The 16,606-nt window shown below is 36.9% G+C and overlaps 1 protein-coding gene across 3 annotated transcripts in view; it reads right to left on the minus strand.

Moving 5' to 3' along the window:
• Positions 1-684: 684 nt before the first annotated feature.
• LOC108969751 (semaphorin-5B) overlaps positions 685-16,606 on the minus strand; it is a 98,531-nt gene continuing 82,609 nt past the window's right edge. For 2 of the 3 annotated variants that reach the window (XM_018934664.1, XM_018934663.1), the window contains exons 4-11: positions 5,857-6,064; positions 5,165-5,341; positions 4,952-5,095; positions 4,670-4,869; positions 2,389-4,211; positions 2,167-2,322; positions 1,815-2,017; positions 685-1,753 (exon numbers count right to left, since the gene is read on the minus strand). In XM_018934664.1, the coding sequence (XP_018790209.1) occupies positions 1,511-1,753; positions 1,815-2,017; positions 2,167-2,322; positions 2,389-4,211; positions 4,670-4,869; positions 4,952-5,095; positions 5,165-5,341; positions 5,857-6,064 (3,154 nt within the window). In that variant the 3' untranslated portion in view covers positions 685-1,510. The remainder of the gene's footprint in view (positions 1,754-1,814; positions 2,018-2,166; positions 2,323-2,388; positions 4,212-4,669; positions 4,870-4,951; positions 5,096-5,164; positions 5,342-5,856; positions 6,065-16,606) is intronic. The other variant, XM_018934665.1, reaches the window with a different exon arrangement.

Here is a 16,606-nt window from a genome sequence, read left to right on the forward strand (position 1 = left end):
TTATAATAAATTTTTTTTAATACAATTTTTTATAATCTTTTTCATAAATTTTCTTTTTAAATTAATGTTTTTGAAAAAAGTTTTTTAATAATTTCTTTTTTTTATAAATTGCGTAGTTTGCGAATAAATAAAACACATGCATACATATGTATTTCTGTTAGTGACATTAAAATATTTTTATTACATATTTTTTTAATTTAACTTAAAGTAAATTAATTAAACAAATTATATGATAATACAATTATTTACAGATTTTTTAAATAAAATAACTGTAATATATACTATACTTAAATTTAGTCAACAATTTCAGCTGCTGTTTTGATCAATTATCATAATTTTTTGACGTACAAACATACTTTTACTATTTTTTTGCTAAACATTGAAAATAAAGTATTTAAAAGAGAGTTAGAGTTGAAGAGTTATAAATTTATTAATATGGTTATACATTGAATGTTAACAATTTAGTGGAAAAAATAATAGAAAGAACACGCGAAAAGATACGAAAACATGAATATTAAAAAAGTTTTAGAAATTTAAGAAACAAAATGTTTACCAATTATGTGAAAAAGATGGGTAATAAATAAAAAAAAAGAATAACTGAACATCAGGCTTTAGACTTAAAAAGGAAATAACTTATAAATTTTATAAAATCATAAATAATTTTTTTGTTAAAATATTTTTTTTTGGYAGAGAAATAATACTCAAATAAATAGAAATGAAATAACACATAACAATTGTAATGAACAAAGGCATTCATAAATAAATTATTTGATATTTTGTACTAAAATTTAAATAACTAGTTATTGAAATTTTTTCAATATTTTGTACTGAAATTTCCAAATATAAAAAAAAATTAAAAAAAATCGAAGTTTGCAGCTAAAACTGTTTCCTTGACAATTTCGTTGCGTTGCAAGAAAGAGTTGAATTGAACGTACTTAAAACTGACAGCTTAACCACTTGATAAATACATACACATACACATAATTAATTTTATGCTAATTAGAAAAATATAGACACTCAATATGAGTCAATACTGGCTTAACCGCTACGCTAAATGCACTTCACTGCACGAAATTGAATTTAGCAAAGCACTTACAACAACAATTGTAAAAAATATATATTACTTTACTGTAGATCAATGTTCTAATCAACATATTCGAGTTGAATATGCTACTTGAATTACTATCCCTTACTGTTTTGTGGCAGACTTAGCGCTCTGATGGCACGCAAAATGATACTATGCAATGTTCCACGATGAGTCTCATGTTCACAAGAACTACATTAGTTATATAATTAAAGCACATACAAATGCATGTGTAGCTTAAGACACGTCTTAATTAGCTGCCAGGCAGCGGAGAGCACATTTGAGCGACCAAAGGTACGAGTTTACTTAACATATGAAAGGCACACAAGCTTACCAGGCTCCAGAGCAAGCACACCGGGCAACAGCGCGCGCATGTATTTGCAACTGCTGCTTCTTCACGCTCCAAGCAAGTTCCGCGTGTCACCACTAGAACTTCTCATCGTCGATATTCGAGCGATAGTTGTTCAGCTGATGMGAGTTCCGCTTCAATGTGCCCGTCTCGCAGTCATTGTAGGTCTTCGCCAGCACTTTGGGCGTGTGATTGTGCGCCATATTGTTGCGCGTCAGCGTGCCAGTGTTGCAGCTCTTCGACGGCGATGGTGAGCACATATTGAAACTGGACTGCCGCTTTACTTTCGGGCGCACCTCGTAGATCTGCAAATTTAGAGACTGCTGATATTTAGAAATTATATTTGTTGTGTTTGATTTGGGCATATGTGTGGTAACTTACATCCTTTGTGGGTAGGCTGGAATACTGATTGGCATAGGAATCRTAGCTGGGCGCTGCCGGCGTGTTATTCTTATTCAACGCCAAATCGACGGGTTTTATAAAACGCTTGGTCAGATAGAATGTGGCGATTATGGTGATGACGTAGATTATGGAACAGAGCAACATGATCCAGGGCCAGGAGGTGCTGGAGCTAAGGCGTAAGGCTGCAAGAGAAACAGAAGTGTAATTAAAACATGAGCGATTTATGAGTAATTTTGGAAGGGCAATTTTTAAAGCACATTTTAAAGAATTATTTTATTAAGTAGAAGCTGGTTAACCTGCTCTACTTTTTTTTTTTTTTGTTGAAACACACCTTCATATTCGCTCGGCACACAAGCGGTCTTCTCGAATTCCGCACCACGGCACTCGGCCGATGTTGGTACATCCACCATACACTTACGATGCCTGATGCGTATGCCCTCACTTGAGCATTCCGACCACGGACTCCACGTGCTCCAGCCAATAAAGTCTGTAAGCAATAGAAAGTTTATCAAACTACTAGGAAAAACTAAATTAATAACAGTGTTGCACTTACCAGTACAAGGCGCCATGGCGCACTTTTCCTCCTCGATTGCTTTGCCGCTGCACAGTTTATCGTGTCCGCCTAAGCAGCGACGCGTACGTCGTCTTAAACCCATGCCGCATGTAACCGAACAAGGCGACCAATCCGTCCAGCAACTCCATTCATGCGTCTGCACCACTTCATTGAGGTTCGTCGCTGGCACCACCGCCGCTTCTTCACACGCTTGTATATTACAGACGCGCGCCTGTGTGGCATGACGTCCACGATGCTTGCCACTGCTGGTGCCATCGTGCAAACGATATTGCATGCCGCCGCCACAGCTGGCGCTGCAAGGACCCCATTCACTATGCTCTTCACGTTCCTCGGATACTGTAGGCGAGCCCGCTGACGCTACCATTGCGCCATAAACTTCATGATGACGCTGACAACTACCATCCGCATGACAAGTGCGCGTCTCTTCCTTAGCCAGCGTTATGCGCAAACTATTCACATCTGTGCTRCTGCCACGACATGCATATCTAAAGCGGCGCTCAACAAATGTGCCACTTGYTTCGGCGCTTTTGCGGCTGTCATTGTATTCCACCAACCAAGGTGTCCACGAACTCAGCTTCTTCACTTCGGGACAGGCATGCACATTGCAGACTTCATAGTCGATAGCGCAGCCAGGACACTCCTGTCCATCGTTCTGTGGCATCGGGTCGTTGCATTCACGGCGCCGTATGCGAAAACCGCCACCGCATTGTGTGCTGCATTCGCTCCACACACCCCATGGACCCCAACCACCGTCGATGGCTTGCAGTTTGGGCGTGGGACAAGGTGGCAAATGGCGGCAATACATTTCTTGATGATCATCACCGACACAGGTGCGTCCACCGTGCGCTGGTTTTGGATTGCCGCACGTGCGTCGACGTGTTTTCACTGCTATACCACAAGTTTGTGAGCATGCAGACCACTCCGACCAGTTGGTCCAATCACCATGCACCGTGCAGTTTGTTACCTCCGTGGTGATGCCATCACAGCTGCGTCCGCCATTTTGTGGTTGTGGATTGTTGCATTCACGCGTACGGCACATACAGTTACCATCATCATCGCCGTGCTTCTTGCAATTGTACCACTCCGACCAAGTGGACCAAGCACCATCAATGGGAGCATTCAAAATGGGGCACTGCAAAGTGTCCGGTTGCAACCAGAATTTATTCAATTGCTGTACCAGCTCTTGTGGTGTGCARCGCTCTATCAACTCATTCCAACCACAATAAGGATCCATAGCGTTTAAGCAACTGCTCTGCGACACATGACGACTGCAACGTTGTGCCGGTATACGTATTAGCGCCTGCTCGGTGCCAAGATAGAGCGACTCTGTTACTTTCAAGTATTCCATTTTCAAAATATCACCATCTGCACCATTATACTCCGCCGACTGCCAAACTTCAATCAGACAAGTTTGCGCGCGATGTTCATCGAGCTGATGCTTCACGGAAAGCTTCTTAATACGCTTGTCATCGGTCGAAACGAACAGTACATGCACCTTTTCGGTTTTCGTATGTAATGTGTCCAAAGAAATGTGTTGGAAGCGTTCCCAYTTGGAATAGTACAGGGGTTGTTCGGTCATCGGTTGCACGGCGTCCGCCATCAGTTGGAATTTCGAAGACTCGAGCAGTCGTTTGTAGCGCATGTCCGGCGCTGGCGTTTCGCACTGGAACTGGCTGCGATGTGGCATGTCCACGATGCGCCAATCGGAATCGGCGGAATCCTGATAACGGAACGGACCATCGAATGCGGCATTTATAGAGGTGAGATTGTAGGAACACACTGCTGAACCGTGTATGCTATTGCTGAGTGAAGTAATTTAAAGAAAAAATTACTTTAGTAATAATTACTTATAATTTTTTAATTCGAATTAATGGTTTTATTGGTTAGGTTAGGGCAAGAAATGGKCTTTTCGAAGAAGTTGGGTTAGAATGAAAGCAATTAATGTCTGTCTGGAATATGCTGCTTGGAGAATGTTTGATATCTTGATAACGTATATAACGTGTCTCGAGCGCAAGGAAGCCAAGATTATAGTAAGCTATCAAGCTCTTACACTGATATTTGAATAATTAGTCATCCAGCTCATCACTTGTAAAAAAGGACTATATACAAGGAAGGTCTTTGTAAAAGAACTGTCTGGTTGGAGGACAAGTTGACTGATGTGTATTAAGTTAGAAAAAAAAATCATAGAAGGTTTCACAAAGGAAAAACTAAAGCGCCTTACACTAATTTCAGGAAATTAAGAAACTGTCACAGTACTTACGCTGGTGTCGCAAAGGTCGCATATAGCACATCCTCATCGGACGAGTACGTCATGCCCTGTATTTCATCGAAGTAAAATGGATATTCACCGGGTAGTGAGCAATTCAAACGCGCCTTAACAAAGGAAGTCCAAGTATTCTTCAAAATTTGATCGCCACCGGCGTCATTTTTGCAAACTCTGGCAATACGCGAGTAGATAATCTGCAGACAAAATATAGAACAAAATAAATTAATTGAAGATATTCCACTTTATCGGTTTATAGGTTTTCACTGCAGCACTCACCTTGCCCCAGCTACTGTACTCCACAGCCGGTTCGCGGAAGAGGAAATAAACGAAGTTGCCCGCCTCAAAGCTGCCCACAAAATGTGGATTGTTCAGCCAATTGTTGTTGTACTGTTGTGTGCGCACAATGTGGCGATAGCCGAACTGCAAGGAAATTCATAGACAAATAATAATTATTAAGAATACTTAAACAGCATAACTCAACGGACTTACGATTTTCTTCGGCTGCACTTCGGTGCGCAAAATCGCCGGATCGCCACCGGAGAAATCTGTCGCAGTGGCCACAAACATTTTATCCGTGGTGGACATTAGACTCGTGATGCTTGATTGCGGATTGAAGGGACACTTTCCCACACCGTTATCGTAGGCCACAATGGTAAGGTTYTCCATCTAATGTAAAACGCAAACAAGGCAAATGAAATAAAGCATGCAAAGTGACAGCGCAAGCCAAGCAAAGCGCTTACGAAATGCAATGAGTTATTGATTGCCGCGTGAATTAAGCAAATGCGGCTAATACAGCGCSCAACCAGCAATCAAGCATGTAAAACGCAACAACAAAACGACAAGYCAAATCAGCAAGCAACAACTAGTAAACCCACCAGCATACATGCAACTTGTAGCTTGCAACGTGCTAATATTTGCTGTTAATGTTTATTACACAGGTTATTCATTTCGAATTGTTTTTGTTTTCTTATGCGATTTTTTTTTTTTATATTTTATTAGATTTTGCTGTTGTGCACTTTTGCCAACGCTGCTTGATTGCTGGTTGCGTTGATTGTTGTTGATTGTCGTTAGCTTGTGCGCTTGTTTTGCTTTTKTGTTTTTTTTTTSTKTTTTTGTTTTTTTGTGAATATGTTGTGGTTTTTCGCTTATTGCTTAAGACACATATATGTCTGAGTACCAACCTGGCGCCATGAACATTGCGGCTGAAAGGCGTTCGTCCCACACGCGTACAATTGATTCTCACCGTAGCTCTGCAGTACGCGCACATAGTTGCGACACAAACGCTCCGACTGGCCTTTTACCTGACAAATGCCGATCTGTTCGGGCGGCGCTGCCCAAACGGCACGTTCCAGTGGCTCCAAATCGAAGGACATGCGATAAATTGAGTCGCTGTAAATATGTCGCAGAGAAAAARCGTAAAAAATAATTGGTTATTTTTGGATTTCATGCGAAATAGGCAACGTAAAGTGTGTGGTTGTCGGGTTTTGTGCATTAGAGAATATGTTGGAAAAAAATTAATGTGTTTATATGGACATACTTGAGGGATTTATGCGTTTTAAGAGTGGCTGYGATGGCTTTTGGGCACTTTTAATTTTATGTCTTTTAATTCTAATCAGGTGTTTGTTGAAGTGAACAAGTTTATAAACGAATCAAAGCAAATATTACCATGGGTATGACTTTGCGTATGTASAGTTGAATGTTGCAGCTTTTGGGAAAGTAGAGCAAATGTGCATAAAAATACCAAATCATTACGACAAYTAGCTGGATTGTTAAGGCATAAAACAATTTTACTGATCTCTACTTTTTTTGATTATATAATAACCAAGTTACGAGACTAATTTGATTATAAATTATTAACTGCATAATCTCCAAAATCTTTTGGCTAATCAGTTGGTGAAGACATAAATCATAAAAGAATTGGAAAGAAGCATGAAAAACCTTAGCTTCGGTGGCACTAAAGCTTCACTAATACAAAAGATTCCTCACACGAACTTGATACCGAACGTTCAGGTTGTATGGCAGCTATATGCTATAGTGATCCGATCTAATTTTTTACTTTGGAGATTGCACCACTATTTTAAGTAATAACTCATGCCAAATCTCGTAAAAGCTCTTGACTCCAATTGTTCRGTTTGTATGACAGCTATATGCTATAATAATACGATCTGCACAATTTCCTCGGAGATTACCCTATTGGCTTAGACAAAAATCCGTGTCAATTTTTTTGAAGATATACCCTCATATAAATAAGTTTTCCATACAAGCATTTTATTAAGATCGTTCAGTTTCTAAGACGGCTATATATAGCATATATATATTCGATTTCGGTGACTCTGACAAATAACCGGCTTTCTGATGAGAAAAGGACTTGCGTAAAATTTCAGATCAATGTCTCGAGAATTGAGGGACTAATTCGCATGTATACAGACGAATGGACAGATAAACGGTCATGACGGTATTAGAAGTATATGYATATACATATAAGTACGCTTATACTTTATAAGGTACTTGACGCTTTCTTCTGTAKGTTACAAACATTGTGGTACACTAAATATTTCTTGCTCAAGGTATAAAAAGACAAGAAAGCATCGCTGAGTTTGAAAAGCAGCCTATTTTCGTAAATTCTCTCTATATCTTCTTGCTCTGTTTACCTTTAAAATGTTCACTCTTCTGCCTCAAAGTATTAAAACTCTCAATTCTAAGATCTAAACTCTCCATAATAGCTATTTCAGCCGAAAGCCTTTGATGCTAGCGCTGCGTACTTTAGTTTATTTAATAATTTGTTTATTATGTAAGCTTTAATAAAATAAAATAAAAATAAAAAATAAAAAATTTTTATCAGCTTTAATGCATTACCTTGTAAATACTATAATTTTGCTCGACGAATTTCAAGTCAGCAAATCTATGGGTACAGCTCTGAAAGGCTAACAGAGTAATAAGTATAGATCTGTGGTCYTGGAGAACCAAGTAAAATAACTTAAAACTGCATATGCAAGTTTTTCTTTAATTTTGTCTATGCCGTTAAACCATCAAAAGCATTTGAGGTTCCTGCAGTTCTTACGTGTTTCATTTATGTGTCTTATATGTGTCACTCCTATGTTATCATAATAAGCCAAGTTTACTCTCAACCAATAAAAATTAAAACAGTTTGTAGTGCCTTAAGTTCAAATTTGAAGACTTTTGTCGAATTTAAATCTGGATTGATTCCAATTTCTAGACCCGACTGTTATAAAAAGGGTACGTGAAACGGTATCACGGTACAAAACGAGCAGGAGTTAGGAAAGCAGACCAAGAGAAGTTACTTGTAGTATTGGATAAAAGTTTTGTGCAACTTTACCAATGGCAATACAGCAGAGAATAGGAGCATTAGTTGTACAAACTCTATGACGAAGTCAACTCAGTTCAGTAAACTAAAACACGAATGAGTTCGCTAAGTAATGCTATATGAAAGAGTACAATAAAAGCAGATATKGAGGTATATGAGTWTTCTAGAGCTATCAGCSGTGGTAAARGGGCAAAGAAAGTGTAAGTAATGAAAAATAATTGTTGTGATGTAGAATATTTMGTACAGAAAGCTAGACTTTTTATTTGCAATGTATTTCCCTTTCGTAGTAGTTAAGCCTCAATTCAACTTTGCGTATCGAAGGCAGAATTTTTATTCACTGATACATACTTATCTGTTGCCCGAATCAATATTTTAAAGTAATTTAACAACAATCCTGCCAACAGCTTGGCCAAATTTGCCATTCAAAGTTGAACAATGTGTCTGACCTTAATTCGTTACAAATCGAATTGCTTATTTAAAGGTGTTGCCGCACCAGCAAATTACAAATTAAATTTGCTGTTTAAATAAATATAAATATACATATGTATCTGAGTACAGATTAACGCCTTCAAGGTGCCGTGCAAATATTTATTGCAAATTAATAAAAAAAAATAATAACATAACTCATAGCCTAACGCCGTTAGTACGGCAATAAGGTGGGTGGCATGCGCCAAACCTAGCCAATTGGAATTAACGAACGCATTGAGAACGTGACGTTTTTAGCCAAAAAGCTTGGACAAGCTAATCCTTTTGTTAATATTTATAAATAGTGTAATTCGTATATATACATTAAAGCGGGTCGATTTTTTCTATAAAATCACGTATGCGGTTTATTTCAACAAAATTTTCCTTAATGTCTATGGATCTAAAACCAGTTCCGAACCAGCGGCGAAGTTTGAAAAAATCTGTTTGATCGGTTGGATGGAAGATATTTTATATATTTGTCCGATCTAACTGATAAATGATGAAAAATATACTAAGGTGCGTCTACGTATTAAATTTTATTAGGATATTTCAAACACTGACGAACAATGTTTTACGATCTCTAAAAACTTCGTCTTAAAGATCGGGGCTCGAAAACTTCTTTAGACCCATAGTCCCTTAGTAAAAGGAGTTCAGAAAGATCCACARAACTTATCATGCAAATTTCGCCTTAAAATTCGCTGGCTCTAAAACGGCATTAGGCCCATACTTCCTTAGTAAAAGTATACTTCGGTAGAACATTTTCCGTAAACTTCGAGGAACACTTCTCGCATACACGATTTTTCCGTATTTTTTGCTTGCTGCAAATCGTATATATAATATAATTAAGTAAGTATATTTGCCCAACCGCACAGCATGTTTGCCCAAGCAYTAAAGATAATCATAATATTCCAGAGAAATGCAATTGCGCAGGCGGCAACAAGTGTGTCACGCGCCGCCGTGCATTTGCAGCCGACCAAATATGCAAAATAACAGAAAACGAAAACAACTTACAAGAACGCTTAACGAAAAAATGCGCTTGTGTGCGGCGACCAACTGCCACACTTAATGTTTGTGCCACACATTTTTAATAACCCGAAATTAAGTAGTTTTTTCGCCCGAAAAATTAATAAAACCGAAAATATGCAAGACAAATATTGCAAGGCAAAGAGTACGCCAAGTGTTGTTATTGCTTTTGTGCCCCGCATACGCTAACTACCAACTGACTGACTGACTCGCACGCTCACTGCTTGACCAACCGGCAGTCAACCTTTCCGCACCTGCTGCAACGTCTTAATAGCCGCGCATGCCAGTTTGTGTCTGTTTGTATGCAGATATGCGTGCTCGCGCCTGTATGACAGTTCGTTTACGCTGGCAGCCGCCGTTTAATTACAAATGCGAATGCAAAATTTATGCGTGAGASTGCGCGTGCATGCGGCAACCTGCAACTTGCGGAACACGAGCTACAAAACAGCAATAACAAGCACACACTAATAACAGCTGCTTTGTTAGTTGTTAAGTTGGCTGCAAACGCCAGCAAATCTGCAAATCAACAACGATCAAGCAGTTAACAAATAGCGCCTGCGGCCAAATTGCAACGCTACATGTTGCAAGCAGTTGATTTGGCATCACGCGGTTGGTTGACGCAACAGTTAAGGCCAGCCAAATAGTGGCAGGTCGCTGGGGCGCAACAACAATAGTTAGCAACTGTAGTCGGTGTTTTACGGCAGCGGTAGTAATGAAAGAATGCCGCCATCAAGGCGCTAGGCAAACGCCTACACGTGGCGGCCAAAGTGAACCGTTTCATTGTGYATGGCACCACAAGTGAAATATATAGTTTTCACAAAATAAAAGAAAAATAAAAAAATAACTAAAAAATATATTGAAAAATATAAAAAAAATATCGCAGCGTTAAAATTTAGCTAGCGTCTTGAGGTCGCCAGCGCACAATTTTAAACAAGTAGTGCTGCTTGTCAGCTTTTTCCAAGTATGTCATTGTTGTTGACTACTGTCGTTGTRAGTGTAACTGTTACTTTTACACACATTGCGCTACGTTTGCTAACTATATTTTACAGCTAATTCCTTTTGCTATTGGATCTAATGAWATAGCAATATTCTCGCATGCACAACAATCACAGCGAAGTGAATTGGTATGCTTTACATATATTGCTGGCGGGCTAAAAAACTAGCAGAAATGACAATTTAAGGTAACAAGGTGCACGAAAAGAATGGAAATATTYTAAAATTAAAATATGTAAAAAAGAGGTCAAAGAAAACGTTTTAAGGGGTTACACTGGTTTCCTGGGGTTAAAAATATATAAAGAGCTTTCAACAATTTTTTCTCATATAAAAAATATATATTTTAATCGAATTTTTTATTGTTAGAAGTGTACTATTAGCACTATTGTGTAATAGTGTACTATTAGCAAAAAACGTTTGAAATTAAAAAAAAAAAATTATGATTAAATTTTTTTTAATCACGCAAACCCCTGTAAACGCTTTAAAGAAAGTTAAATTAAAAATTGTTACAAGAAGTTTATAAAAACTGTTGCAATTTTTTAATATTTTTTTTAAACTAATTTTATAGGAAATTTGATTTTAGTCTCCAACTTCGGTCTGATTATGAAAGTTATCTCAAACTATTTCTAATGGTCCACGTTAGCAAAGAGAGAGAGGATTTCGAAATGTCACTTTCAGAGTTTGATAGCAACTTTCACAGCACTGGTTTTGCCGGCTATGTCCACGGATGCTTTCCAATAGCATCGCCTTCCAAAAGCTCCTTTGCAGCAAAATAAGGCAATCTATGCCTTCCTCCTCCTCTCCTCAATGTTGGGTGATAGCGCTCCATCAAAGCTGAGTCCCAAGTATTTTATCTGTTCCACAGGGTAAAGGCGAAAGCCTCCAATAAGGGAAAGCAAACATCCTTAGTTCAATTTGAGCCGACAGCCCAAAAACTATAATTTTTCAGAATTAATTGGATCCATAATGYCAAAATCAGTAATTTTATTTTGTATTGGTTAATTTTTATGATTCAAAAATAAATTTAACAATATTTCAAGCAATGAATACATTTTCTGATTGTAAATTATACAAAATGATCAAAATCTAAACAGGAAATTCATGAGAGACAAAATCAACTAATTTCGACATTATGAYACAATCACTTCTTTCGTAGGAGGAAGCATATTCTCTATCAACACAACGTACTGTGGAYAATTGTGGAAATTGAAACATAATCCGAAATTTTTTCAAAAATCTAGTATAATATGAAAGRATATTTTCCTAAATGGATGCAAATTTCTCGTCGTCTCGTTTCTAAAAGTGCAAAATGCAACGAAAATTGTTATATTATTATTTTCTTGTTCTAAAGTCACCATACATTTTCGAAAAATTTTTTTATTTGATTTGCTTTTTACAAAAAATCAACTATCATAAATATTTTGCTTGAATATGTAACGCCAGACATTTATGCTTATAATTAAGGCAAATTATTGTGGCAAATTAATCAAAAAATTTCGCACAAAAAAGTATTGATTAAATAGATCAATGCAACCGCCAGCTAACCGTTCAACACTGAAAGCAACAGCTCAGCAATTGAGCTTTACTAACAACTACCGTGTGGCTAGYAAGCAGGCGATTGAGTAAGAGCTCAAAAAATGATCGATTTCAATTGTCAATATATTCGTAGCAGCAGCGAATTCGTGCGCGTGCACCACGCGACAGCAGATACAACAGTTACAACAATGAGCTGACATATCTACATGTTTGTATATTGCAGTAACAAATCAAAATRTGAAATATTTTGTGACAACAACAAAAATATAGTAATGAAGCTTGTATGTAAACAATGCTGCAAGTTTGTGCTTGCTGATTGCAACAAAAAAGTGAACTAGAAAAAACCATATGCATGAAATGTAAAAAAAAAATAATAGAAAAAAATTATGAAATGTGTGAATTAGGAAAAAATGCTGTAAATTGAAAACAAAAATAAATTTAAAGCAAATATTGCAGTGTTATGTATATATAAATCTACTGTGGCTACAAAAATAATAACAACGAAATCGCACTGCAGCTTAGCGTTGAGTTGGCGGCATTTCAAAGAGCGGAGTGTAGTTGCTTGGGCATAGCGGCCACAGCGCGCTTTAAAAGAATTWATTTTCCGTTTTGTTTTCGTGTTATGCGCTAGTCGAGCAACGTATTTTATTTATATTTTTGTTTTTTTCCTCCTGTATATGCATTTTATTGTTGTTGTTGTGACGGAAATTGTTAACTCATTACAGTTTAATAAGTTTATAATGATTTTTTATTGTTATTACCGCACTTGTCTTTTTTGACTGATAAATGCAATGAAATATTTAAAGAAATTTCGACAAAAAAAATTTTAACATGCACCTTATTATTATTTTTTCGTATTGCATGGCATTGCACTGCTATCGCGGTGTTTTGCTATGATAATTACACGCAGCAAGCATGTGGCGCAATGACAAATGAACGACAACGGTAGCACACACAGAAATTAATACGAGTACGTGTGTATGTCTCATGACCTATATTATGCGTTTTATTGATAGCAGATGTAGCAAATGGCATTTAAAATTTTTAAAACAAAAACAACCAAAATGAAGGTGCAGAGCTATTGGTTAGTACGAAAGTACTCACTGTTGATATTGACACAGTTCAGAGGTGTGAAGTTGTACTATATTGTATCCGTACTATAGAATTGTGTTACGTTTTTATTTGCTAATTTGAAGTTACGATTATGTGCATTGCAAGTTTTTACAGACATTTAAAAAATCCTTGACCGAACTATAAGCTCGACTTTCTAAAAATCTAATAACACAGAGTAATATTATTTCTTTAATATTTTGCAATATTCGAGGCGTGTGTAAAAATTATATTGTGTGAAAAATAGAAATAAAAAAAATTCTGTATAAAACCTTGCCCATTCACTATTGTGTTTCCGGAGGCTATAAGATCAGGACATTTATAAAATTATTTTAGTTTAAAGCGATTACTCGGTCAGATCAAAGATTTTTATGCCAATTTTTAATAATATTATAGAAAACCACAGAAAAAAATTTGTCAATAATATTGATAAAGTTACTTGAAGAAAAGAACTCTATAACAGCAGACAGGGAAGAAGTCCTTGGTCTCACTTTGGCATCAAGGAAACCAGCTCGCTTTATCTCTGAACGGAGGGTTCTTCCTTCTTCTCTGATCAAATAAATATAATTTTTTACTTGGACTAAGCAGGTCCGGTWAGAGAGCATTATAGAAAATTTAGGAACACTGTCCTGTCGACTTAGGCATATTATCGCAAAGATTCACTGTGGTATCTGAGATCTGGAAGATGAGTCGTACCCCTTGAAGAGGAATGTGGTTATAATTAAAAAACAGTAAATCTTGTGAAAACATTATTTTACTGATCTGTTTATTACTACCGATCCAAATTAAATCGCAAACACATACCACATTTGCACTACTTCAATTGCAATACAGAAAGTAATTGCCAGCATTCCTTTTAACGATCGTGCGCCATCGTTAACAATTTAGAGCAAATTTCMAGTGCAAAATTTATAATTCCATATCCGGAATTGGATGCTTGCAGCCACTGCATACCAACTACTATGTGGCGACTATAACTGTTTTGCTGCGGCTGCTACTTAAAGTAACTGCCAAGTCCGGCTAATGTTGAAGGTGAAGTGAGCAGCAGATTGGCATTTGAAAGCAACACACGACGTGCACACACAACGCAAACTCATTKTGCAGCAATAGAAATGTGAAATTTATATGACTGACAGTGAGCGAGTGAATGCAGCAGGTGAAAGAAGGAGAGCAGGCGCGTGCGCAGCTGAGCAAAATTTATTTATGGTAAAAAAAGTAAAAAAGAAAAACCAGAAATCGTTAGAAGAAGGATCGTTGTTTGTTGCGAGTATGACAAGTGCATTTCATAGGTGGATATAATGTGAGTTAAACAATTGTAGAACTAACTATGTATAGTTTTATAGCAAAGTCGTATCCCCTAATGGGTTGAATGCCAGTGAAAGATGCACTCAACTTGTTGCTTACACCTCACTCATTTGTCCATCTGTATATATCCATATATGTGTGTTTGGTTGGCTGTGGCATAAGACGGTCATTCAACTGCAAGGCAAACAGGTACATTACACCAACACGCTGCTAGTATTGTATATACATATGTATATATGAGTGTTGTGCACCAAATAGTAATTTAACATAAATAACAACAACATAAACAACAGAAAGTGTGGTAACTATTGCGTTCGTAAGACTTGACGCGACGTTTGCCTCCAATTTAAAYTTTTTTTTATTATATTTTGGTGCTTGTGGTAAACAAACAGAGGCGTTGCAACCCACTGATAGCGCAGCTCGCTACTTTTAATATACATATCTAAATCAAGTATAAAAAGTATATAATAGAAATAGTGTCTATGTTGTCTACCGATCTAGCAATAAACTTGTGTGATTTCACAGTAGACGCTTGCGGTTTAGCTGTGCAGCGTTTGTGGTCAAGTAGAAAGCAGTCAAGTGTCGTTAAACGTCGAAAAACGTACAATTTGTTTGTTGTTGTTGAAAAATCTCGGTTTTGTGCCCTTTCTACTGTACAAATATTTCAGTTGTTGCGTTTGCCAATGCCAAGCAGCCGCAAATAGWTGCACGATTGCTTCAATGTTGAAATTGAAAAGCAATAGCAATAAAATGAAGCAGTGGCAAGGCCGCTGTAGAGGTGTTAGAAAATGTGTTGCAATAAAAAGCGAAACGCTTGGCGACGGAATTGAGCGATGCGCGAAGCAAGTGAGTGAAGTGTATGCAAATATGAAAATACAGCAGTTATAACAGCTTGAAAAAATTTAAAATTTTGACCCGTAATTGTAGATAGCCGAAGTAGTTTTGACTTTCTTCATTTTCTTGCGAAATAAACCCTTTTGTTTTCGAAATAAGCTTTTCTGCTTTCAGGATGAGCGTTTTGCTTTCAACATGAACTTTTTTTCGAAATGAGCTTTTCTGCTTTCGAAATGAAATTTTGGCGTCAAATTTCTATATATATTTTTATAGATCTCAAATTGGATGACTTAAAATGTCTCTAAAAACCTTTTTTTCTAAATTGCTTTTTTTCAAGTCAATACTTGTTAATCGGAAACAAACAGAAACTTAGGATGTTCAAGTAGATATAAACATAAATAAGCGATGGCCCCAGGTAATTTTTTTTTGGTTGGAACCTCTTTCACGTCCGCTCCTCAGCAATAATTTAAAAAAAATTTAGCCATTTTCACTAAAAATTGGCTATACCTCATTCAGGAAGATCTTATCGAGAGATTTTGTACTTATAAAAAGTGATTAGCTTTCTCTCTAATGCTGACACAACGATTTTCGAGCTCAAATTAATACAATTATTCAATCCCTTCGGTTATCAGGGGTGGATGGACTCATGCAGAAAGTACTAAGCAACATTAAAGTGATTAACAATATGTCTAAATAACCAAATAAATTGCAAATTATACCGCAAAGGGGAGATACAAATAGATATGTAATTTATTTTCAATATCACTGTTAATTTCATAACTTTTTCGACAAGTGCGTTTACCACGCATTTTATTCTAAACGTATCACGCTGTTGTAAACCAACTGTCTCTAGCACGCTTATCAACGACCTTGCCTCTCTTCAAAACCTGTTGATTAAATTTGAATGTACAAGAAATTGACGTAGCATACACCACACTCAAGCAACTATTTATATAGGTTTGTATGAAATCACCTGATATTCTTTCAATTTATTTGTTTACTTGTATTTGGGTTGGTTCCAAACGCTACGCGCATTGAAGCACACAGTCAACGCCATTGTCAAATAATCAGAAGCAGCAAAACAACAACAACAATTTTAAAATGGCACTTGTGCAAGTATACTCAAAATTCATTTTTAATGCAAACACAAACAGAAATGTCAATATTAACGTGTGTAAGTAAGTAAGTATTTATGTACGCATTTAAAAAAACTCGTATAAGCACAAATTAAGGTGTTCATATGCAGTTTGAATAATAATTTTATTGCTGTTGTTGGCAAAATTTTATCACACTGCTTGATAGCAGCAACGAGTGCGAATGCACAAAGTTATTAGTTGCTT

The sequence above is a fragment of the Bactrocera latifrons genome, unplaced genomic scaffold (assembly GCF_001853355.1).
Source record: "Bactrocera latifrons isolate USDA-ARS-PBARC rearing strain unplaced genomic scaffold, ASM185335v1 scaffold_264, whole genome shotgun sequence".
Taxonomy (NCBI): Eukaryota; Metazoa; Arthropoda; class Insecta; order Diptera; family Tephritidae; genus Bactrocera; species Bactrocera latifrons.